General features: G+C 43.5%; 1 protein-coding gene across 2 annotated transcripts in view; it reads right to left on the reverse strand.

Moving 5' to 3' along the window:
• Positions 1-27161, reverse strand: part of CFAP20DC (CFAP20 domain containing) — a 498588-nt gene that overhangs the window by 406316 nt on the left and 65111 nt on the right. For both annotated transcript variants that reach the window (XM_068253759.1, XM_068253760.1), the window contains 2 exons: positions 15448-15541; positions 7378-7450 (listed from right to left, as the gene is read on the reverse strand). In XM_068253759.1, coding sequence (XP_068109860.1) covers positions 7378-7450; positions 15448-15541 — 167 coding nt within the window. The remainder of the gene's footprint in view (positions 1-7377; positions 7451-15447; positions 15542-27161) is intronic.

Genomic DNA, 27161 nt, shown 5'->3' on the forward strand with positions numbered 1-27161 from the left:
ATATGATATATTTAACTGACATTTTTTTATCATAACAACCAACGATTTATACAGGAAAATCATGATGATTTACAACGTTGCCCAAACCTTTGCATCCCACTGTACCTGGCTGTCCTACTGATTCTATGCCTCTAATACTAGTCATCAACCCTGGATAAGCATGCAGATGGTTTGCTTGAATTTTATTTGACTACATTTGCATGCTTGTTTCAGGTGTGTGATTCAGACACTAGTTACATAGTTATTTGGGTTGAAAAAAAGACATACGTCCATCGAGTTTAACCAGAAAACAAAGTACAACACCAGTCTGCACCCTCACATATCCCTGCTGATCCATAGAAAGGCGAAAAACCCTTGCATGCATGGTCTAATTAGCCCCAAAAGGGAAAAAAAACCTTCCTGACTCCAGATGGCAATCAGATAAAATGCCTGGACCAACACCACTGGGCATTACCGAGTAATTATAGTCATGGATGTCTTTCAATGCAAGGAAAGCATCTAAGCCCCCTTTAAATACAGATATAGAATTTGCCAAAACTACTTCCTGTGGCAATGCGTTCCACATCTTAATCACTCTTACTGTAAAGAACCCTTTCCTAAATAAATGGATAAAACGTTTTTCCTCCATGCGTAGATCATGTCCTCTAGTCCTTTGTGAAGGCCTAGGGACAAAAGTTCATCCGGTAAGCTTTTATATTTCCCTCTGATGTATTTATACATGTTAATTATATCCCCTCTAAGGCGTCTTTTCTCTAAAGTAAATAAACCCAGTTTAGCTAATCTTTCCTGGTAAGAGACCTTCCATTCCTCTTATCAATCTGGTTGCTCGTCTCTGCACCTGCTATAAAACTGCAATATCTTTCCTGTAATGTGGTGCCCAGAACTAAATTCCATATTCCAGATGTGGCCTTACTAGAGAGTTAAACAGGGGCAATATTATGTTAGCATCTCGAGTTTTTATTTCCCTTTTAATGCATCCCAGAATTGTATTAGCTTTAGCTGCAGTGGCTGGGCATTGAATACGATTATTTAACTTGTTGTCGATGAGTACTCCTAAGTCCTTCTCCAAGTTTGATGTCCCCATCTGTATCCAGTTTATTTTGTATGGTGTTAGACCAAAATGCATGACTTTACATTTTTCAACATTGAATTTCATCTGCCATGTATGTGCCCATATAGCCATCCTATCCAGATTCTGTTGCAATATGTTATCTTCCTGAGAGTTGATGATTCTGCACAATTTTGTATCATCTGCAAAAATAGCAACATTGCTCACTACTGCATCTAGTAGATCATGAATAATTAAATTGAAGAACACTGGACCCAGTACAGACCCCTGTGGGACCCCACTGCTAAGGGCCCATTTCCACTGTTGCGACGTGATTTCGCCGGCATCCCGACGCTTGTAAAAACGCATGCGGATGCGTTTCCGTATGCGTCTTTACCCGCGATTTCGCGTGCGATTTCGCATGGCAGGGTGCCATGCGAAATTAACCATGACTCTGCCAGGGCAAAATAACATTGAAAAAGGTGCGAAATCGCACGCGAATCGCGGGTAAAAACGCATGTAAAAAACGCATGCGTTTTTCCTATTAAATACATTAGCGGCGATTCGCATGGATTCCCGACGCAGGCGAATTCTGTGGGTCCCGTCGTGCAGATTTGGCCCACCGCCAAATCGCTCCCACACGCCGCACATATGGAAACAGCCCCGGCCACTTCAATGTACCAAGCGAATCCGCATGTCGGCGCCGCATGCGGATTCGCTATGGTGGAAACGAGCCCTAACAGTCACCCAGTTGCCTGGCTGTCCTCCTGATCCTGTGTCTCTAATACAGTGATACATAAAAGATCAACAGGAAGCCGGGTAACTGGTATTGTTTAAAGGACACCTAAGGTGAGAGTGATATGGAGGCTGCCATATTTATTACCTTGTAAACAATGCCAGTTTCCTGGCAGCCCTGCTGATCTTCCCAAATACACAGTGTCTGAGTTAAAACCCTGGAAGAAGCACATGGCTAATCCAGTAAAACCTGAATCATCTCAATCAGAGTACTTGATCTGCATATGCTTGTTCAGGGTCTATGGCTAAAAGTATTAGAGACAAAGGATCAGGAGGACATCCAGGCAACTGGTATTGTTTAAAAGGAAATAAATATCACAGCCTCCATATGACTCTCACCTCGGGTTCCCTTTAAAAGGAAATGCTGTCAATTTGGCAGCCTCCATATTCTTCTCCCTTCAGTTGTCCTTTGAAAAGGATTTATGAGTAAAAATATTTTAAATCCCGAAGGATCTTGTGAAGATGAACATTTGGCAAGTTATAGAAGGGTAATCCATATATATACTGGTAGTAAGGCAGTCCAAATCAGAAATCTACTGGTCAGAAAAATATTAGCTGTGGTGATTAATGGTTTTAGCATGAAGAGGAAAATACATCAGACTCTGCTGTATTTGCCTCCCAAATGAGAAAATAACAAATAAAAATGATTGTGTGTGTTGTTTGCTTAGCAAACTGCTTTTTTTATGCTGCGTGTCCTGATTTTATAATATGGTACAATTATACTTTCTGCATTTCCTAAAAAGAGCAAGGCTTAATGTATTTATTGTGCCTAACAGTTTTCCTCTCACCCAGGAGCGAAAATTATTCCTTTTGATTTCTTAATGGTTTCTAAATAATGAAAGTGTTACATTAAAAAAGAAACAAGCAAACAGATTTATTAGTTGGACGCAGTAGACCACAGGAAGTTTTACTATTCCCAATTCCGATCTGCTACTCTAAAGTAAACCTAACGCCGCAGGAATTGAAAAGATGCCATTGTTCATTTTTTATTTTTAGATGTTGTTTTCCTTGCTGTCTTGACTTACCTGTTTTTCAGAAAAGAATTGGACAACTTTATAAACGGCTAAAGTGAACCTGAACCAAGTCAAATTATTTAAAATAAATACATGATGTACTGTTCCTGCACATGAATATCAAATACTCACCTCGCCAACTGTTCCTTTCAGATGCTCACCATTTTTTTTAACGACCACTTCCAGTTCTAACTAGATGTGGTCAGAACTGGAGGCCTTGGAGCCCTTTTCCACTATATCAGTTACAGTCAGTTATAACTGAAAGAACAACTGATGTGTAAGGTAATGTCCATGTTTTTCCTATGACTTAAGTAGATTAATATGGCTCAATGGAGTAGGAGGACTTGAAACACCCAGAGTTACAGGGTGCCCAGATAGCTCATGGTGAACCAGAACTCCTAGGAGCATGTTCAAGTCTTACCCCATAGAGCCTTATTAATCCATGCCATGCACTGATGAGGAACAACCAATCCAAAACAGTCTATATACATGTTGGATTAGTTTGGTTCTGTAATATTAACAAACTAACACATCATTGCAGTTCTGGAGGTGTGTTTAGCTATCAGGGACAACAAAGAGATGTTTTGCATATTCAATAGTGATGCACGTCAGATTTCACTCCAACCTGAATGATTGCAAATACCTTTTTGTTTTAAGAAGACAAACTTCTGTTTTGCATAGCATTTTAGTAAGGAGGCTTTTTGGTCTCTTTCAGTCCATTACACACTCCTTGGAGTTCTGTCTCACCATGAGCTGGCCGGGCAGTCTGTAACATATGGGTTATCAGCATGAGGTCAAGTAAACACAAAAGGTAGCCATACACTGGTCGATTTGCCATCAGATTCGACCAACAGATAGATCCCTCTCTGATCGAATCTGATCAGAGAGGGATCGTATGGCTACCTTTACTGCAAACAGATTGTGAACCGATTTCAGCCTAAAACCGTTCACAATCTGTTGTGGTGGTGCTGCCGCCGCTCCCCCCCCCCCCCCCTGCATACATTACCTGCTCTGCCGGCGCAACTCCAGTCCCCAGGTCTCCGCTGTCTTCTCTGCTCTGGTCTCCAGGTCCGGCATGCTTTACTTCTTCCTGCCCGGCAGGAAGTTTAAACAGTAGAGCGCCCTCTACTGTTTAAACTTCCTGCCGGGCAGGAGAAACTGAAGCATGCCGGAGACCAGCGCGGACACAGAGCAGCGGTGACCGGGGGTAGTCACACCGGCGGAGCAGGTAATGTATTGCCGCTCTATTGCGTCGGTCGTCGGGCACTCGAACGCCGCTAGCGACGCGCTCTCTACCCGCGGGCGATCGACGGTAATTTTCCGCAAGGAGCGATAGACGGGATCGGACGAAATGGATCGAAATTCGGCGTGTAGCGCGAACGATTGGCAGCAGATTCGATCCCAGTGATCGAATCTGCTGACGAAACGGCGGCAAATCGGGCCAGTGTATGGCCAGCTAAAGTGTTGTTGGCTTTGGCATGTCATTATTGCAGATTAGCCAAAACCAAATCAATATGTCAATATTCATGAAAGAATTTGGGAGCTTGGTGGTCTTTAAATGCCCTGGCCGCCTACCAACCAGTGGCCTTGGAGGGGTGAGGGACTCTGTCAACCATTTTGCTTGTGAATGCCTTCATCGCCTCATATTCGGCCATATCCAGGGTAGTAAAGAGAAGACATGTAACCTCCCCAAGTCCATTGTAAAGTGCAATTGGAGCTATTAGAGTCAGTCAGTCTTGACCGACAGGAAGCCCCGTGGCAAGTTACAATGCTTTTGCCACAGTTGGTCTGACTCTTGAAAGACTAGAAGCCCCGGGTGAAGTTGCAACGCTTCTGAATGAGCTCGCTGTACAGCCGGACTACTGCTGGATATATACATGCTGTGCCCCTGGCAAATATACCTATTATTTACATTCAAAGATCTCAAGACAGATCTCAGACTGTTTCCTGTATGCTTGTGAACCTCAACAGAGCATGATAGTGTCACTACATAACTAACCCTACTGAAAAAAAACAACACAAAAGGGTCACTTTGATAGCTTTCTAAGACTGCAGCTAGAGCTCAGCTTATAATGTAATGTAACACCAGTCCAAGTGACAGGAGTGTGAAGATTTCACAGAGGCCAGGCTGAAATTGAATAACCCATTATGACATATTATTATTTGTATTAAATCTTGCAGTTGTAGTACTGACACTCGTGTACATGCTGTATCACCCCTTTGCATAGCTTCTATATTGTCAGTGGAACACCTCTTCAGCTATTCTCAAGTCTATCTGTTCAAGTAAACATATAAACATCTGGTGAACAAATGTTTTCACGTTCCCTTATCAGCAGGAAACAAAGCAAGCGCTCACCAATATGGGCCGCATCTGAATGACTCACCACCTCATATGCACCGCTTAAATAGCTCAAATACACACTCAGCAATCAGACAGATGTAAAACATATGCAAAACTAAACTAAATACTTACCATGCAAAACAGGATAGCACAATGGGTGCTGCTAGCCTGGTAGTTACAGAACTGTGGATACAAAATATAGGTAAAAGGCTGCGCATCCCTGACCCAATACTGTACAATTGAATGGTTAATCGCTGTGGCGCACACCGCCCCCCCTGGACTAAAATGTACGCCCGCATCCAAACAATGCAATACTGGTCTATGGAGAAATTTTAGCTTCCATCATAGTTTTGCATGCAAAAATATAGATATACTGGACATCTGCACCAACGTTGAGGTAAATCTCCAGAGCAGATGTCCTAACACTAAACTGACCTAAGTTAAAAGCAAATGTCTTTACCCTGGCAGCTGCTATGCTAAAATGTGTAACTTACATTCAATACAGACAGCAGGAAACAAAGGAAACAAAGCAAGCGCTCACCAATATGGTAAGTATTTACTTTAGTTTTACATATGTTTTGCATCTGTCTGATTGCTGAGTGTGTATTTGAGCTATTTAAGCGGTGCATATGAGGTGGTGAGTCATTCAGATGCTTCCCATATTGGTGAGCGCTTGCTTTGTTTCCTGCTGTCTGTATTGAATGTAAGTTACACATTTTAGCATAGCAGCTGCCAGGGTAAAGACATTTGCTTTTAACTTAGGTCAGTTTAGTGTTAGGACATCTGCTCTGGAGATTTACCTCAACGTTGGTGCAGATGTCCAGTATATCTATATTTTTGCATGCAAAACTATGATGGAAGCTAAAATTTCTCCATAGACCAGTATTGCATTGTTTGGATGCGGGCGTACATTTTAGTCCAGGGGGGGCGGTGTGCGCCACAGCGATTAACCATTCAATTGTACAGTATTGGGTCAGGGATGCGCAGCCTTTTACCTATATTACGTTCCCTTATCATATAGATGACATAGATGGATTTACACAGCTGTATTCAAGACTGGGGGAGAGAGTCATGGAAGAGGTGGTGAAAATAAACCTATGTTTGTGTTACTAGACTGAGAGAATCTCATCACATTTAGACTCCCCCCTAATGGCCCATACTCACGAGCTACAATTGTCGCCGCCACACGCGGCGCGCGCGTTGCCGCGCGCGTGTTGCTGCGACAGGTTGCCCGTGAGTATGGGCCGTCGCACGAGCGCGCATCCCGAACTGTCGCCCGCCGCTGATGTCGCTAGGCGATTGAAAGTTTCAATCGCCTGGCGACAGTCGCCGCCGCACCTCCGCCGCAACTGTCGCTAGTCCGCGTGAGTACGCGGACTAGCGACAGCAACCTCCATTGAGAATGCGGAGCTTCCGGCGGGGGGAGGAGGAACGTCGGCGACAGCTTCCGTCGCGCCGCTGGTCCCTCTTCCACGTGTGTACGCGGAGGGACCTGGCGAGGAGCTGTCGCCGGCCTGTCGCCCACACGCTCACGTGTGCTGGCGACAGGCAACTTTTGCTGCCCGTGAGTATGGGTCATTAGAGTTCCAAAGAAAGGTGTGAGGTGGGTTGCTACTCTCCCTCCATAGCAATACATCTATTTGGTTATTTTATCAATTGCAGAGTGCAAAAGTGATTTTAAACAGAAGATTAAACATGATCTCCTCGGAGAAAAGGTGATCTATGGTGGTTGAAAGGAGCAAGCAGCCCTCCGGGATCATTTCTGGAGTTAGGTTTTAACTCTGGCATAACCTTCTACAGGCTTTGCAATCTCGATAAATAGCTACATTAGTATAAACATGTATGAAAGCACCACACTTCTATGACTATACAGTATTTTACATCTCACACTACTGGATCTATTTATGGATCTATTTCTCCCCGGCAGTAAAAAGAGAAAGAATTCTGTACTTTTGTGTTGAGTTACGCAGATGGCATGTGCATAGTGTCCCCTGGGAAGTCTCCGAATATTTGTGATGTCTTGGAAATAACATTTAAATTAGCTTAATTACTTCATGTCAGCTTGATAAGTCGCTGTTTCTAATGCGGAATCTGCCAGCTGCAATTAATGGCTAGTGCTACTAATTTGGTTGATGAAGTGCCCCCGTTGCAGAAAGAATGAAGCTGGTTTTATGACTTACAGTAGTTCAGCAGAGAAGTCTTGTCCTAGAGGAATGTACAGCTGAAGGATCAGGAACCTCTGGATCAGCCCAACTAAAGATGATAAAATGGAGATGTATGAATAATGTTTTGTGACTGAATATGCCATTTGTCTAACAAATATGTAGTATTGTATGCTCAGGGAACACTAGAAATTTTCATGAATCCAAGGAAAAAATGTATCATTAGACATGAAAACCTGAATGCCTCTTCTGGGCTACTATCCACGGCTCTCCTTCAGGCAATCATAAACAGTCATCATGGTTCAAAGACTGCCCTGAAACCAAGAGAAGTAGGTAGTAGCCAGTGTAGGTTGTAGAGCAGGGGTCTCAAACTCAATTTACCTGGGGGCCGCAGGAGGCAAAGTCAGGATGAGGCTGGGCCGCATAAGGAATTTCACAATCGCGGCGCATCGCTGCCTCTGCCCGCCCCTCTCACTCTTCCTTCACAGAGAGGGGCGGGGAGAGGCGGCGATCCGTGCTGTTATTGACGTCAGGAGACTTCCAGGAAATGCCGGCGGATTGCCCCCGGGCGATTTGGGGGCTCTGCAGCCCTCGTTTAGCGGCGGGGATGCGGTGGATTACTTGGGAGCACTGAAGCGAACTATAAGGAAGCTTTTGCTTGTGAGGGCCACAAAATATTGTATCGAGGGCCGCAAATGGCCCGCGGGCCGCGAGTTTGAGACCCCTGTTGTAGAGTGATATCTACCATGATGTCCCAGGGACAGCAATAGCAGATGCACTCTGAATGTCACAAACTTATAATTGCAGTGCAATTTTCTGTATTAAAATGTCCTTATTTAGTCGCATCACAATTCCCCACTGTGAACAGGGCCTTAATATGATGTTGCTCAGTGAAACTTACTAGTAGAGATGAACAATGTGATGCTATTTTTTTTATTTATTGCAAATTTTGGTGCGAATTCTATGCATTTCATTTACAAACTGCATGTCATTTGTAACAAATTGGGAGATTAGCATTTCAATGATCTTCTGTAGGCAGGTTATAGGTTGCCCCTATACAGGTCAGACAAGTATAGTAGCCAGGTATAGGTGCCCCCAGTATAGGTAGCCAGGTAGGTGCCCCCAGTATAGGTAGCCAGTATACTCTAGTTGCCCCAGTACAGGTAGCCAGATAGGTGCCCGTGCCCCCAGTAGGTGGCCAGCCTGCTCCCCCTCCCTCACTGTGGCTGCCACTTGTCCTACCTTCTCGGTAGCCACCTCCTCTATGACAGTGCCTGGCCCCTCGCTAGTAGGCAAGATGCAAGTCTTTGAAATTTTAAGAAGAGAGCATTTAAGCGCTTGGGTAAACATCCATGTAAACTAGGTCTAAAATGTTGCTACAAACTTCCACCTTACTAGCTTGTAGCTTCCAAAGAAATGTCCCTGAGCACATTTGAAAATATGGGCCAAATAGTGTACTGTGAGTATAAATCAAGATTTTTTTTTTTGCTCCTAAAATTAATCCCAACCTCCCCAGTACAAAATCTCGGTTTATAGTCAGGTCACCTCAGGTTGCCTGGTGCACTGAGCTCCCGTAAACTTGCTGTGTGTAGGCAATTTAACTAGCGGAGGGACAGCACTGTCCATTAACCCATTAGCGACATGTGTAATTCTGCTGTAACTTGCGTGTTGCTATAATAATGTGGGTTACCCCTGCTTTTCTTCCAAATACCATGCGCATTGCTACTTCTATTTTCTTTATTTTTATTAAAAGGTTAATGTGCTGTGGTTTTAAGGAATGACCAACAGGAGGCCAGGCCTGCCTATTTAGTAGGCAGCCCTGGCCTCTCGCAAACTGTGAATCCTAGTTATAGCCTAGTTGTGTTGAAGCTGATTGTGGAACGAATGTCACTGGGATATTTTTATGTCACTCACTGTACAAAAGTGACACAATCTTATGATGACAGACACAAGAAAAATGACTCCTTTATGTATGGACAAATATATTACTAAAAAACTTGTATTTTATTTTTTATTTTATTTTTTTAACAAAAGTACCAAAAGATTGTAGTAACGGGCAGAAAAGGGTTTTATAAAATGTAGCAGTCCAGCTGCCTGCATGTTCCAATATGGTGTAAATACTGCCCCATATTACACAAAAGCGATCAGTTACAAGTCAATTGCGGTATAACAAGGTTATATTGTGTAAATGAGACAGCACAGTTGTTGACTGCCTGGTCTAATATGTTGCACAAGCAGTATGATAAGCTCCACAGAACAAGGTAATGAACAGTAAACGTGGTTTATGGCTATGTTGTGCAGCACTGGTCTAAAATGATGGAAATGCAGATCTAAAAGCCCCAGTGCAAAAGCCAAAGAACAATGAAGGTGCTTTGCAACCATTCTGTGCACACCATGCATGACTAGGGATGATGGCCTTGTCTTTTATGCTGTAAATGTAGTAGAGTAAGTCTCATAGAACAAAGCAATGAACCCTAATGCTGGGAATACACAATGAGATGTTTCAGTTGATTTACTGTCCGATCTTCTTTCCGATTTTTTTGTTATCTTTTCTTATCGATTTCCATTCACTTCTATCAGAAAAACGATCGAAAATAAGATCGAACATGTCAGAAATGATCTATCGAACCATCTATCTAACACAAAATCTAATGGTGTATTCCCAGCATAAGGGCCGGTTCACACTGGAGTGCTTTTCAAGAGTGTTTAAGGGTTTCGCTGACTACCAGCAATCAGCAAAGAGCTGTGACAATGCACCCGTATGGGACGCAGTGCATGTAGCATTTTAGGAGCAATTGTAATTCGATTCTTATTCCCCAAAAAATAATTGCAAAGCACAATCTGCAAAAATCACACAAAAAATTGCAATGTGAAATTGCAAATATTAGGCGGTAGCATTTTTTGTATTACAGGTGTGAATGGGGCCCAACAAGTGTTTTTACAACACAACTAAACACACTAGGGCTTACTTCACAGACTATGGCTAAACTGAACTGTAAATGTTATAGTATCATCCTCCAACAATAAAAACCACTACCCTTATAAATGGTCTTTTTAACTATCTCTCTCACACAGCACTATCTAACAAGCTAGACTACCAGGTAACAGCTAGCAAGTGCTGGTGGCCAGGAAATGGCTGGTATTGGCTCTGACCTATATGCAATTCACTTTTTCTTTTGAGTTATCTCCTAAGAGATAATGTTCATATTTTGTTTAAAATTACTTTTCAGCATTTTACAATTGAAAAAAATCAAAAAAGTACCCCAAAGTTTTTGAAAAAGTACTATCAATTATTTTGAGTATTTTCTTGATGGCTGGTGGTTTAAAATGTACTTTATGACAAGGTGTGAAAATATCATCTGGGAGAAAGTCAGGAGAAAGAGTTAATTGCATATGGGCTTCTAAGTGGTGCCAAATATCAGGTGTTTAGGGCTGTCCAGTAGGATACCTGGCATAATAAACATGTTGGCCAGAGTCCATGTGTAGACACACCTCTCCCTACACAGGATTCCTTGTCCCTACTCTTTGCCAACTGCTGACTGGCTGCTGCATAGGTCTGAGGCATAATGGGATTTCCTACCAAATTTCTCAAAAACATCACCACCTCCTGTAAGTGTCATTGAATTAAATGCAGAAAATTGATAAAAGAAGTAATATGTAGGTGACTGAAGTCACATAATGTTGCTAAGTGTTCATCCTTACAGTTTTATAATTGGATTTACTCCATTAAATTTTAGTATTCAGGAACTGTGTTCCAGTTTTTAGTTGTAATATTGTATGATGGATGACAATGCGAGAATTTGGAGCGGGAAGGCTTTATATTAATGCTTGCAATAAACAAATTAAAGGCTCATTTATTGTAAGGATATATTAATTTACTTTACAAAACTCTGCTGATAGAAATAATTGAAAATATGCTGGTAAATTCAGAATCATTAATCTCCAAACCATTAACACAGGATCGTAGTATTAATTTATCTCTCATATTACATTGTGTATAGGCCGGAAAACCTCTAAACATACTGGTTTCATGCACAGAAATGTGTCTTAGTTGCATTCAGTGAATTATACCTCCAAACCACCATCATTTTTAGTTGCCACGTACCAGTTTGGGGGGCAAAGTATATGATGTTAAAGGGACTCCGAGCAGTGCAGAAACTATGGAAAGATGCATATCATTTTAAAGCTCTCTTTCTCCTCTTTCCAATGATATATAAACTGCCGCCCTACGCCTTATAGTTTTTGCTATTTTCGCGATTGAAATTGCAGCTGCCGCAATTTCGATCGCGAAAATAGAGAAAATTAAAAGGCGTAGGGCGACGATTTAGGGGTCGTCAGAAAGAGGAGAAAGAGAGCTTTAAAATGATATCCATCTTTCCATAGTTACATTGTATTACACAGGGCGACTTTAGTCAGCAGCTCCATTCAGCAGAAAAAGTTGCCCTGTGTAATACCCTGTGCCGCGGCAATTTCAATTGCGAAAATAGAGAAAACTAAAAGGCGTAGGGCGGCGGTTTATATATCATTGGAAAGAGGAGAAAGAGAGCTTTAAAATGATATGCATCTTTCCATAGTTTCTGCACTGCTCTGAGTCCCTTTAAATGCTTCCTCATAAGTAGGGATGAGCAGAGAACTTGCCTTATATGCACATTTCCTTCATCCAGGAAAAGGAAGCAGCAGCCAGCCAATTAATCATCATCCCAGAATGGTTCTTTGATTTGCTAGCTGATATCGTTGAATTTAAGGTGAATTTATATACATCTATAATGTATATAAGATGTGCTGACTGATCTTGGGACTACAATGAAAATGTTTATTCTATATGAGTAATAATAGATGTGCATTTTAGACTGCTAATGGATATAGCTGGAAACGTATGGCTAGCAGAACAAGTTCCAAAAGAGAACTCAAGCCTTGAAAAATGATTTGTTTTCCCATTCTGTGAGATAGGAAAGGGAAAAGAGGAACGAGAGCATCAGTATGCATCGGTAAACTACTGATACACTTCTAGAATGGGGAAAAAAAAACTGTTTATGAAGGGACCTATCCATGGGAGTATGGAGCCTGGGGCATGCTTGTTACGGTCAGGTCTGGTCCTGCAGGTAGCGTGTGTCTGCGGCTGCTGTATCCTGGACCTGGATGGTTTTGTCTTGCAGCAGCTTGGTCTCCAGCAAGTTCACCTGCACTAGTTATTTCAGTGTTTAAAGATTATATTTATTTCAGATTATTACAATACTAATGTGTTTTGCAATAAACTACCCCGTTTCCACATGATTAAACAAGATACATTTAGTTTATTTAATCCTGAGGAGGCAAGGTAGTTCCTAGCAAAAGCCTGCACCAGGCCACCAGACTTTGAAATGCTTGTTTGCTGATTCAATTGTACAACGCTATCAGTCATCTCTCCAGGTGAGCCGCACTATAATGGGAGGAATATCTTGCCGCTGACATAGTGATGCACACAGGGATCGCTTGTTCCTCTTCCCTTTCCTATTTCACAGATGTGGTAGACATCATAGGAATTGCAGCATACCTTTGTGCCCATATACTTGACAATTGCTGGACAGTCTGTTTAGAGCTTCCCCTACCCCATTCTCCACACGAGGGGTCCCACTCTCTTCATAAACTGTTTTCCATTCTAGAAGTGTATCAGTAGTTTACTTATTTTCACTCCGATCTAATTATTTGTTTGTTTTGCATAGCATACAAAGGGGTTAAAACATAATTTTGTTTTTACTGCTTATTGGAAATATTTCCCCCTACTTTCTGTCTCTGCCTCCATACCTTTAATGTAAACCGTGGTTGTATCATGTTTTGTATTGTATATTGTATCATGGGTGAAAAATGGACAGCAATCCAAATCTTAAATATTATGCCCACAAAAAGGTGTCACTTTTAGTATTTGTAATATACTAAGTACTTTCTCCACCGACCTCTTACCCCTGTATTTTATTAACCCTTTTACTACTACAAGGTCAGCACAGTATGAGAGAGTGTCTTATTAGCTGCCTTGGCTAATCAAATTTTAGTCACAGACTACAATATATTTTTTTGAGGATTTCCAAGGTCAGGTGACTCTAACATATGTCTAGACAGATGAAGTACCACCATGCTCCTCCTGCTCCAATCTGCAATGTCCTGATTCCTTCTCCACAACAGCCCTCATGTCTTAATCCAAGAACACCAGCATTACTCCCACATTGTTCAGGTCCTTTACATGTCACACTGCTTCAACCACGCCCTCACCACTATAGCTACTGGAGGTAGGTCTGTTGTTGTCACAGCCCCTCCCCTTCAATCAGTGGTTAAGCTAGGGGCTAAGTGGCACAAGTGCAATGCTTCCTCAATAATGTCACTGTGGGAGGCCAGGCAGCTGTTTTGACTTGGTGGCCTGCCTTTAGAAATCAACAGGGACATGGGCGAACGTTTCAACCACAGGCTACCGCTGGAAATGTTGGTTGGTACTGTTTAATATAGGGGAAAGAAGGGTTTTGGGGATCACATTTTTGACAGTTGTGGGGGTGGGAGGGAAAGGGGCTAAAAAGGTGTTATAGATATGGGCTTTAAAGAGAACCCGATGTGGGTTTGTCAAATCATATTAGGACACAGGCATGTTCTGTATATAATGACCTGCCTCTGTGTCCTTCCAGTGTGCCTCCAGCCCCCTCCCCCCCCGGACTCTGCTGTCCCCATTAAAAAAAAGCAGGATGTCACTAGCCTGCTATGTACCTCTGCCTGTCATTCACTGCCGCTCCCACACCTCCTGAATAGCGTGGCTCCCTGCCGGTGTCCCTTCCCTCCCTGCCCCCGTAAGCCGATTGAAGAAAGCTTACGGGGGCAGGGAGGGAAAGGACACAGATAGGGAGCCGCGCTATACAGGCGGCGGAGGAGCGGCGGCAAAGGAAAGGCAGAGGTAAATAGCAAGCTAGCGACAAACTGCGTGTCGCTAGACTGGTGCTTTTTTTAATGGGGGACAGCAGAGCCCGGGGGGAGGGGGGTCGATGCTGGAGGCACACTGGAAGGACACAGAGGCAGGTCATTGTATACAGAACATGCCTCTTTGCTAATATGATTTGACAAACCCACCTCGGGTTCTCTTTAAGTAGAACTGCAAAGAGAGAATAATAATAATAATAATGTTCTTATGGAATACAGTTCCTACATACCTAACACTTTGCCTATAATGTGCGGCAGTTCAAAATTCTACAAAGAAAAGTGATTAGGCATTAGTGGTAGCTAAACTGTCTTTACTGACATGCAAAGAGAATAGTGTAGCATATGTGCAAAAGCTGGTCCTTTCAGTCCATTTATTGCCATCCGTGAGACTTAATAAGAGCCATTTATAGCTTCTGCTTCACAGTAAAAGTGGTTTCCAAGGGGAAAATCAGAAACTTTTAAATATTTATTTGTGACAGGTTTGCTTTAAAGTGAACTGTATGGAATCTGCCACTGCTGTCATAGTGATCTTTTAGCTTTAGAAGTCTTAGCATACAGCTGGGTTGTTAAGACTGCCAGGCAACATGCATTTTTTAACAATGGCAGCTTTCACTAACCCCTAGTATATGTCCATTTTAAGATCACGGGGTCAGGAGCCAATGAAATCGGGGTCTGCAGTGGTGAAAGAGCGGCGTGATCAGCGGTAGCGTGCGGCGAGTATGATTGAAATCTATGCCCTGGCAGGAATAACAGGTTCCAAACAGGGCGTAGATTTCAATCAGCCTGGTCCGAAAGCGGTTAAAAACAAACATTTTAAAACTGGTAAAAAAGCAAAAGTTTCTAAGGTCAGAATCAAAAGTATGTAACTTCTCCTCTGCCTGCAAAGTCTCTGATTAAACAAATTTGCCTTCATACTAAATTTGACTCATCTTTGCTTTATAAGTTTGTAAACTTTGAAAAAATTAAATTAACGAAAAAGTCATTATACTTTCCCTTTACAGTGGATGTCAGGCCTTTAAAGGGTAAACCGCAGTTGCTTATTAAACATGATTTGACATTTAAGAACCACACTGGCCCTTTTGTCAAGTAGTGCTGGTGGAATTAGGAACGACAAGTACTGCCATCCGCTTACGGTAAGTACAGGACACTTACGCATTTGCTTGCCATCCTTTGGCAGCTGCATCTTGATCGTCTGGCTGCTTCCTTCAAGGACAAAGACAAAACTCTTCACTTCTTTATCAAAGTCCTTGAATCAAATTAATAGGGAAAAAAATATCATAAATTAGCCATCAAATACCATTAGAAAAAAAAAACAGAGCACAACTGATCAAAGACGACTCTCATTTTTTTCATCTTCTTAGAATACTAGACAGTAAATCCCTCAGTGTTTCTCTAACACATCATGCACAGAAAAAGCTCTGAATGACAGCTGAATGTTACTCATTAAGCGGACTGACTGACAACTGCCTTGACTACTTTTTTTTTTTTATTATATTTCAAGCTCTGCTCTAAGCACAAATGTATTTTGTAGTCCTGTGTAAGAACTGGGTGACAAAGCCTATATTTTTTATTATTCTAATTGCATATAAAGCTCTTGACAGCCAAAGTAAACTAAATCATTAAAATGTAATTCCTGATCACCTACCCAAATAACACTGGTATTGCAAGGAGATGCGAAACCAAAACTGAGTTAGAAAACAAAATGATATACAGTATACTTAAAGGGCTCTTTTCCACTTTAAAAAACCTGCAATCGAGCTGTAATGCAATTGTGTTTCTTCCTAATCCCCACCACCGTGATTGCATCGTGATCACTCTGCGATCCGTCAAGTGTATGTCGCAATTGCAGTGCATCTTCCATTCGAGATTTACAGTGGAAAAAAACAAAAGCAGAAAAATGTTTTGAATTGCCGAAACGCAGAGAAAATTGTATAGCAGTGCGATTGTTATACGATTTCTCTGCAGTCCTATCCTATCCTATGTATAGATGCTCCTAAACTAGGGAAAAGAACAAATGAGTGATTATGAACTAGGCCAAAGTGTGTGAACACAAGAAGGAATAATAGGCAGAAAACAAGTATATACAAAAATCAAAAATGTAGGAGATTGTGTGTCAGCACTACTATCTGTAAATAATCCACCATCTATAAGCAATCTAAAAAAACTGAAATCATATTGGCAGTAGACACAATAAGTATAACGCACATAGCAAACCGCATGCCCTGATGCTTTCTGTCTGCTGATAGCAATGTTGCATTTCACAAGGGATGGGGCTCTGGTGGGCACACTGATCTTTAAAGCCTGAACAGGATTATAGAGATAGTAGGGATGAGAAAGTGAGAATCATAATCATAGATTACCCAACTTTACCACTTGATATGCTATGTGGTCAATTTCTCGCCGAACTGTGGGCCAAGCTTGGGCACAGTACGGTGACAAAATGTTGACGGGAAACAAGGAATGGGCATCTGCCAAAGAGGTTTATTTGCTCCTAGGATGCACAGCAAGCCCAAGCAACCAATGAGAACAGATCTCACCTCAGGCAGACATAAACAGAGGTAGAGGGAGGGATTTTTTTTTCTCCATCTTGTGTTGTCTGTGTGATAGGATCTAGAGACAAGGGAGAGCAGTGCATGCCTCCTGGAGAGATAGCTGGTAATAAGGTATGTTTTGCCAACTTACAACTGTGATTTAGAGGGTGTATTGTTAAAGAGACTCTGAAGCCTCCTAAAAATATACTTTTTTTAACCACCTTGGCGGTAATGACGAGCTCAGCTCGTCCATTACTGCCGCGGTGGACTGCTCAATCCCTGGTGGGCCGATTTTCACAATTTTTTTATACACGCAGCCAGCACTTTGCTAGTTGCGTGTCTTACGCGATCGCCGCTGCTCGCCACTGATGCGGGGTCCCCCTGCAGACACCTTGCGCAGCTTGGCCAATCACCGCCAGGCTGCGCTATGGGGTGGATCGGGACTCCCTCTGACGTCAGAGGGAGGGGGGAATCATGTAGCTAGCGCTAGGCTAGCTACATGATTAAAAAAAATAAAAAATACTGCTGCGCAGCCACCCTGGCGATCTTAATAGAACGCCAGGGTGGTTAATCCAGTCTTGTTAAGCATTAATGGGCTAGCTGAAACGCTGCTATCCCATGGCAAAACGAGGCTTTATTCACCCCCAAATACCGGGGCAAATATCCAACAAATATACAACTTTCCTGGTCGTGGATTTCGCTGCCCGGGGAGGCAGAGCTTTGAGCTGCAGCTCTGCCTCCAATTGTGTCAATCTACCGCGGATCTCCGCTTCCTCCCACCCCTCTCAGTGAAAGAAGACTGAGGGGCGGGAGGAGGCGGAGATCCGTTGGAGATAGACACGAATGGAGGCAGAGCTGCAGCTCAAAGCTCTGCCTCCAACAGGAAGGAGCCCCGCAATTTGCCCTGGGCATTTCGGGATGAATAAAGCCTTGTTTTGCAGCGGGATAGCGGCAGTTCAGCTAGCCCATTAATGCTTAACAAGACAGGATAAAAAAAGGGTAATTTTCAGAGGCTTCAGACTCTCTTAAGGGCTGGTTCAGACGGACGCTTGCGGAGCGTTTACCGCAAGCGGTCGGACCGTCGCGGTAAATGCTCCCATTCAAGTGAATGGGAGCGTTTACACCGAGCTGTTGTGCGCTTTTACCCGAACGCGGCGTTCGGGTCCCGATTTTCGCGAGCGTTCGGGCTGCCCCTGGAAGCAACATGTAGCTTCCAGGGAGCGGCCAACCGCAACGGCTAATGTTCCCCTACGGGAAAAAAAAAACGCGACCGCATCACGACGCGACCGAAGGCTACTGAAAGCCTGACCGCGCAGCCGCCGCAACGCCCCCAGACGCGACGCTACGCAGACGTCCGTCTGAACCAGCCCTTAAACACTGGTTAGAACTGTGTGTGCTTAGTTACAAATTACAGCAAGGTACTTTTAGTTCTCCAGCTTGTTTACTAACTCTACACTGCATTTAGCACAGTAAGAAGAACTGTCAGCTATAGTATTCATTCAGTGCATATTTACATAAGTTCAAACATTATGCACTCATTTACAGTTTCAGCAAGGTACTTGTAGTCTTCCAACTTGTTGCTAGATGTACACTGCACTTAGTACTGTGAGAAGAACTGTCAGGTCTTGCATTCCTTCAGTGCTGCAGTGCTAAGTAACTTAGGTAAAAGTGTGCGTACAAATTTGTTAGGCACTGTTCAACGGCAGGGTCAAATTGTCCCTTAAAGAGACACTGAAGCAGAAAAAAAATTATGATATAATGAATTGGTTGTGTAGTACGGATAATTACTAGAATATTAGAAGCAAAGAAAATATCCTAATATTTTTATTTTCAGTTATATAGTGTTTTTTATAACATTGCATCATTCTCTAATATTTGCAGTTTCCCCACTACTCAGCATTCAAAATGATTTTTACAGAGCAGGCTGTGAACTTTTGACCTGTCCTGAGCTGTTCACTGCAGAAGAAAAAGCCTGACAGCTGAGATAATAAACTTCAGATAACAGAGCTCTCAGCGACTAGCTGAATGGCTTGTTTTGCATAGATAACTACTAGAGTGTCCTAAAGAACAAGCGACATCCATGCTAACCTAGAAATAAAAAACACATATATAAGTAGATAAATACTAGTTCTACTTACATAACAGATGTATTGTGCTATCCACGTAATGATTCCTGTGAATTTTACAAAGTAAAAGCAGAAAATCCTATTCTAGGCAGTGGCCATCTTGCCAAGCTAATGCTGACATCATATCCTCTCTGACTCTTGTTTTCTCCCCTCCCTTCTCTTGCTCATTGTGTATTCATTAGCTGCCCTACTTCCAGAGTCTTTTTTTTATTTACACATCCAATCACTGAGTCACCTCAGCCTTGCTTGTAAACACAAGTGATTAGCTAGGCAGGGAAATAAATGGAAGAGGAGGAATATATTATAGATAAAAAGAACTCCCAGCATTCAAAATAACTCCCAGCATTCAACTTTTTGACACTATTTGGCACTGGGGCCAGTGCTCTTAAAGTATGTGATAACTCCAAACCATAACAGCAGAAAAAGTTTTGCAAGTTTTGAATGCAGGATTAGCATCTTTATCACGTAATACACTCAGACAAGTTGCTGTTGAAATTTGATTTTTATGGTGACAATACCGCTTTAACTCTTCCTGTACTTATGTGTCTGCTCCCAATGCTTTATTTCTTAGATGTACTACACATACAAATCATTATATCATAATTTTTTTTCGCTTCAGTGTCTCTTTAACTAGCTGTATTGTACTGAAAACAGAGAATTGTCAATCCTAGGAGTTACTGAATACACATTTATTACATATTTACTTAATGTTAAAATCCAACATAGCAGCACTGACTGCACCAGATGATTGTAGTAAAAAAAAACATTGTTTAATTTTACTGTTTAAAACACTGACTTGTATGATAGTTTAGTACCACCACTGATTGCACCAGATGGGAGCAGTAAGAGAGGGCAGAGTCGGGAGTGGGGGAGGAATTTGTAGACAACAGGAGGTTAGTGTTAGGAATAGGTGGGGGAGGCTACTGATAGGCAAAGGTAGGGGAGGGTTAGTGTGAGAATTAGGTTACAGGTGGTGATAGTAGAATATCGGTATAATTACCAATATACTACAATCAGAAATTGGGGATAGTAAAATATGGGTAAAATTACTGATATTCTACTATCTCCAAAAGCCTCCGCACCAGCTTTCCATAAAACACAACTACATTTTCAGTTCAGATAAGTGTGCTGGGTCTCCATAAGGCACGGCTTTTCGGTCCTTTGGTCCGAAAAGTCACGCCTTATGGAGACCCGGCACACTAATCCTTTCTGTTTTTACCCTGTCTTTTACTGAAGATTTAAGTTATATTTTATGGAAAGATACACTGAATTTTCTGTACGAACTGTAGGGGATGGTTCCAGCACATCAATATTTTACCATTGGTGCTTAACCCTTTGCTATACTGTGATATTCTACTATCCGCATTACCTTGTGCCCATTTTACCAGGTGCCACTAGCGTTGGGCTTCCGAGTAGGAAGCCACTCGAATTTGTGATTAAAATGAGGCTTAATTGCCTCAGGTGTGTGGCTGGGAGAGAGGGGGTTACTTACCTATAAGTCAGTTGTCTTCTATGCATTCCAAACGTCTTCCATGTGTCTTATTGGATGCGATGCAAGATTCACTACCGCGCACTTCCTCCTTCAAGCTGGGAGGAGGAAGTGCGCGGTAGTGAGTCTTGCAACGCATCCAATAGGACGCGTGCAAGACGTTTGGAACACATAGAAGACAATGGACTTATGGGTAAGTAACCCCCTCTCTTCCAGCCGAACACCTGAGGCAATTAAGCCTCATTTTAATTACGAGTTTGAGTGGCTTCCTACTCGGAAGCCCATTGCTAATTACCACCACCACCTCCTCCTACTGCCAGCTTTCAGTATCCATACTCCATTGATGCCACCTGTATACAGGGCCGGATTTATGGGAAGGCCAAAAAGGCTTGGGCCTTGGGCAGCTTCAGCCCAGCGGGGCACCTGGACATGAAAGAGGAGTTGCTTAATGATATGAAAGAGAGACTTAAATTGGGGAGCAACACATGAAAAAGAGAACTGATGCTCAAGGGAGCTGGTCATGAAAGAGAGGGGCTGCAGTGCATGGATGATACACATGGAAGAGGGGGCTGCACATCCAATGGAAGGGGAGCTGCAGCACAAGAAAGGGGAGCCACAACTTATTTAGCGCACAAAGTATAAGTTCGGCCTTGCCTGTATATACACTTCTGGGCGGCATTGATGATGCAGACCACCCAGCTCATGCTGCCAGCAAGCAATGCGGTCCACCCTCCGTTTTAGGGCCCACCTCCTCCTCCTTCTGCCGCATTTTAATACTCCACTTCTGGGTGCATTGCTAATGAACTCCACGCAACTCATGCTGCCAGCTAGTACTGCACTCTCTCATGACCAGAGGCCACACACTGCTACTGCTCTCACTTACCCACGGCCCATCTCAGGTCGTCAATCCTTGGGCTTAATGTCACCGCACTATCTTCACACCTTCATGGGTGGGAATCATTCCAGATGTCATCCAGTCATGGTGTCAGCTAGCAATGCAGTCTACTATTTTAATGGCAAACACTGTTGCTAGTGAGATGAGTTGGCAACCAGCACCACCGTTTCTTAATCTCTGGTCCCACCTCCATGGCCTTATGTTTCCACTGCCTTCTGCATGCTGTCTATCATGCAAAATTCCTATTTGCCTAAGGTCACTTTAATTGTGATTTTCTGAAAAACAACAAGGTCTTTCAGAATGCTTTTCTCCCTTGTTGCCACTGTTCTCCTACACATTAGCTTAGCAAAGTCGGCGGGTTTTCGGGTAATAAGTACGGCTAAATCCGTGATCACGAGCCGGATTTGTACCGCGATCACGAGTGCATTCGGAAGTAAATCCGTGATCAAGAGGCAATCAGGAATTTAGAATCCGACCTTGTGATCAGGAAAAAAAACTCATGATCACGGGTTACCCGTGATCATGAGGCCGTGGAGAGCAACAACACTGGTCAGATGCGAGAAGAAAGTACTGCAGGTTTTGTGCAGATAGCGATTACTAGTGTGGTTTTGTGTGACTGTATACGTACCAAAAACTAAGTTGGCTACTAAGATTTGACTATTCTTCAATTTCTGAATGTTAATGCTGCTGCTATTGTTTGATTTGTTTTCTGTCTTGAGACCGAATTCTACACATCTAATTAGGGAGGCACCAGCAGCCAGAATAAGGGCTGGTTCAGATGGACGTTTGGAGGCGTTGCGTTTGTTGGCGTCGCGTTCAGCAGCGTTCGTGTGCGTTTGGATGCGGTCGCGTTTTTTCTTCCCCTAGGGGGACATTAGCCATCGCGGTTAACCTCCCCTGGAAGCTACATGTAGCTTCCAGGGGCTCCTTGAACGCCAGGGAAAATCGGGACCCAAATGCCGCGTTTGTGTAAACGCGCTTGAAAGCTTGGTACAAACGCTCCCATTCACTTGAATGGGAGCGTTTAACACCAAGCCCTGAACCCTGGCTATAAACGCTCTGCAAGCGTCCGTCTGAACCAGCCCTAAGTGAAAAGGTAATTGGCACTTAATCATGAATCATTAGGTGCTGGATATGACTTGGCCCTGCTGTGCAGACACACTTTTCCTAATGGAACAATTGACTGAATTTTGATTCGTAGGAAATTTGTAACCCATTTCTAATCATTTTATTGTTTCGGTAAAAATTCATTATTTAATTGATTGAATTAAAGTCAAAGGCAAAATCCTATTTGGAGTATTTTTATTGTGATTTTAAAGGTTAACTTGGCTTGTAAATAAAGCAGGTTTTATTGGTTGTACTAGCCTGGGGGTGGATTGGAGGAGCAGTGTTTTTCCTGTAAAGGTGGCCATACACGCATGATTGCCACTCAATGTGGCAAACAGATTAATCCCTCTTTGATCTAAATCTGAGAGGGATTGAATCTTAAGGTACATACACACGTCTGACTTTTCCAAACAACCGGTCATTTGAACGTCTGAACGGTCGGGAGTTTGGACATCAAATCGGGCGTACAGCTGATAATGCTGGTTTTGACTGATCAGCCAAGCGGATCCGTCAAAACCAGTGTTATCAGCTGAACGACCATTTGTACACACACCTGATTTGACGTCCACACGACCGGCCGTTCAGACGTCCAAACGACCAGTCGTTTGGAAAAATCCAACGTGTGTATGCACTTTTATTTTCCACACACTACACCTACAGTACATTTTCAATAGATTTTTCCATAAATTCTATTGAACCGCAGTGTTTGGCCTTTGATCTACCACCGAGCCTCCCAGTGAAATTTTCCATCTGGTCTGATCGTAATTTCAATAGATTCTTTTGGTGACAATCGATCTAAATTAGGATTGATGGGTGTATAACCTGCTTAAAGCTCCGTACACACACTTGATCTAAGACTTCTTAATTGGCCGATAACGACCTTCTCAGTCTATAATCCGGCATGTGTACAGTAGACCTCCCTCCCCGCCAGGCGGATCACTTTGGCCGAGCGACGGCTGATTCCTTTGTGTCGCTTGCCCTGCCCACCATGTGCCACTCCGTTGGTCCCTTGCCATCCTGCATATCAACAGAACATGTCTTCAGCTATACAGCTGACTTTGCGTCTGTACAGTGTTGGCCCAGTGATGCCTCCAGAGGGATTGGGTCCTGATTCCTGACATGTGACATCAGTCACAGGCCTTAATGGATACCTGGCCAGAGGTGAAATGTGACATGATGAGATAGACATGTGTATATACAGTGCCTAGCACACAAATAACTGTGCTGTGTTCCTTTTTTTTCTTTCTCTGCCTAAAAGAGTTAAACATCAGGTATGTAAGTGGCAGTTCCTGTCTGAGTCAGGACTGGATCATACTAAAGTTGGACCCTCGCTGATAAGAAATTACAACTATAAAACACTTTCCTAGCAGAAAATGGCTTCTGAGAGCAGGAAAGAGATAAAAAGGGTTAATAGTTCATAGATTTTAGCTCTGGCATACTTCAATGAATGTGTCATTGAGCAAAAACAATAAAACAGTAAAAACTTAAAACGTAGATTTAAATATAAGTTTAAACTGTGGAATATCTTCATAAGGCATTTTAGGAGAAGGAGGATAGATACAATTGTTTTTCATAAGTTTGTTTTCACCTAGGGTGTCCTTTAACCACTTAAGGACTGCAGTCTTAAAACCCCTTAAAGCGGAACTGTAAACTTTATTTAGACACATAGTTTCACTTACCTGGGGCTTCCCTAAGCCCCCAGCAGCCACCCTGTCCCGCGCTGGTCCTGCCCGAGCCGCAGTTCTCCAGCCGCCAGCTCCGTTCCGTTCCATAGACTTCTAAGTCGACGCCAGCGCAGCCCTGCCACGTGTATCTTTTCATTGCGTTCCCCTCTGCAATAGCGGGGGCGCGAAGAAAGGATACGCGTGGCAGGGCTGCGCTGGCGTCGACTTAGAAGTCTACGGCACGGTACGGAGCTGGCGGCGGGAGAACGGCAGCTCGGGGAGGACCAGCGCGGGACAGGGCGGCTGCTGGGGGCTTAGGGAAGCCCCAGGTAAGTGAAACTATGTGTCTAAATAAAGTTTACAGTTCCGCTTTAAGGACCAGACACTTTTTTTCCATTCAGACCACTGCAAATTTAACGGTTTATTGCTCGGTCATACAACCTACTATCTAAATTAATTTTACCTCCTTTTCTTGTCACTAATACAGCTTTCTTTTGGTGCTATTTGACTGCTGCTGTGATTTTTAGTTTTTATTATATTCATCAAAAAAGACATGAATTTTGTCAAAAAAATGATTTTTTTTAACTTTCTGCGCTGACATTTTTCAAATAAAGTTAAGTTTCTATATACATTTTTGTCTAAATGTATTGTGCTACATGTCTTTGATCAATAAATAGACACTTATTGGATTTTTTTTTGTTTGAGTAAAAGTTATAGCATTTACAAACTATGGTGCAAAAAGTTGATTTCCCCAGTTTGATGCATCTCTGACTTTTCTGAGCACCTGTCATGTTTCATGAGGTGCTAGAATTCCAGGATAGTATAAATACCCCCCAAATGACCCCATTTTGGAAAGAAGACATCCCAAATTATTCACTAAGAGGCATGGTGAGTTCATAGAAGATTTTATTTTTTGTCACAAGTAAGCGGAAAATGACACTTTGTGACAAAAAAAAACAAAAAAAAAGTTTCCATTTCTGCTAACTTGTGACAAAAAAAAATGAAATCTGCCACGGACTCACCATGCCCCTCTCTGAAAACTTTGGGGTGTCTACTTTCCAAAATGGGGTCATTTGTGGGGTGTGTTTACTTTCCTGGCATTTTAGGGGGTGCTAAATTGTAAGCACCCCTGTAAAGCCTAAAGGTGCTCATAGGGCCCCTTAGCGCACCTATGCTGCAAAAAAAGTGTCACACATGTAATATCGCCGTACTCAGGAGAAATAGTATAATGTGTTTTGGGGTGTATTTTTACACATACCCATGCTGGGTGATTAGAGGGGAGATGCAATCATGGCACTAGGGAGGTGATCGGAAGGGGGTCTGAAGGGGATCTGAGGGTTTGGCTGAGTGATCAAGAGCCCACACGGGGCAAATTAGGGCCTGATCTGATGGGTAGGTGTGCTAGGGGGTGACAGGTGGTGACAGGAGGTGATTGATTGGTGTCTCAGGGTGTGATTAGAGGGGAGAATATATGCAAGCAGTGCACTGGGAAGATGATCGGGGGGGGGGGGGGGGGGTCTGAGGGCAATCTGAGGGTGTAGTCGGGTAATTGGGTGCCCGCAATGGGCAGATTAGGGTCTGATCTGATGGGTAGCAGTGACACGTGGTGACAGGGGGTGATTGATGGGTGATCAGTGGGTGATTAAAGGGGAGAACAGATGTAAATAATGCACTGGGGAGGTGATCAGGGGGGGTCTGAGGGCAATCTGAGGGTGTGGGCGGGTGTTTGGGTGCCCTGCTAGGGCGTGACAGATAGTGACAGGAGGTGATTGATGGGTGTCTCAGGGGGTGATTAGAGGGGAGAATAGATAAAATCATGGCACTGGGGAGGTGATCAGAAGGGGGTCTGAGGGGGATCTGAGGGTTTGGCCGAGTGATCAGGAGCCCAAACGGGCAAATTAGGGCCTGATTAGAGTTGGGCCGAACCTCCGATTTTAGGTTCGCGAACCTGGTTCGCGAACTTCCGCGGAAGGTTCGGTTCGCGTTAAAGTTCGCGAACCGCAATAGACTTCAATGGGGATGCGAACTTTGAAAAAAAAAATAATTATGCTGGCCACAAAAGTGATGGAAAAGATGTTTCAAGGGGTCTAACACCTGGAGGGGGGCATGGCGGAGTGGGATACATGACAAAAGTCCCAGGGAAAAATCTGGATTTGACGCAAAGCAGCGTTTTAAGGGCAGAAATCACATTGAATGCTAAATGACAGGCCTAAAGTGCTTTCAAACATCTTGCATGTGTATACATCAATCAGGTAGTGTAATTAAGGTACTGCTTCACACTGACACACCAAACTCACCGTGTAACGCACCGCAAACAGCTGCTTGTGTAGTGACGGCCATGCTGGACTGGTGCGCACCATGGCGAGAGTGCAGGTTTTGGTGGCTTTACAGCCCATATGGTCGCCTGGCTGATGTAGCTGAATGACAGAACAGTGACTGTCCAGCTGATCAAATTTGGTCTGACCACAATGAGGCAACGACCTTATTATCGTGGGTGTGCCCCCCGAGACACTCATCTAGGCGCCGGTCATTGCTTCATTGTGATACGCAAGCCCCTTCACCACGGCAAGGTAATGATCACGAAGGGGAATGGGCGCATGTACATGCCTTTTCTTTTGTTGTTGCAGCTGCCCGCAGTGCAGCCAGAAAAATTAGGCAGTCATGTACACGCACCAGAAAAATTATTACAGCGGCCGCTGCTAGCAGCGGCCTAAAAAATTCAGCAATCCGCCTGGAGTCCCGGACCCTGTTGGTGGTGGCGGAGAAGGTAGTCAAGCGGCCTGCAGGCAGACATGCTGTGTGGAGGAACTGGGAGCGACTTAGTCTTCTTGGGGCAGGCCAGGCAGCCAGTCACACGGCGTGCAGGCAAAGATGCTGTGTGTGCGGGGACTGACTTAGTCTTGGGGCGAGCAGCAGCCCTCCGGGATCCATGCCTCATTCATTTTGATAAAGGTGAGGTACTTAACACTTTTGTGACTTAGGCGACTTCTCTTCTCTGTGACAATGCCTCCAGCTGCGCTGAAGGTCCTTTCTGACAGGACGCTTGCGGCAGGG

This window comes from Hyperolius riggenbachi, chromosome 9 (assembly GCF_040937935.1).
Source record: "Hyperolius riggenbachi isolate aHypRig1 chromosome 9, aHypRig1.pri, whole genome shotgun sequence".
Lineage (NCBI taxonomy): Eukaryota > Metazoa > Chordata > Amphibia > Anura > Hyperoliidae > Hyperolius > Hyperolius riggenbachi.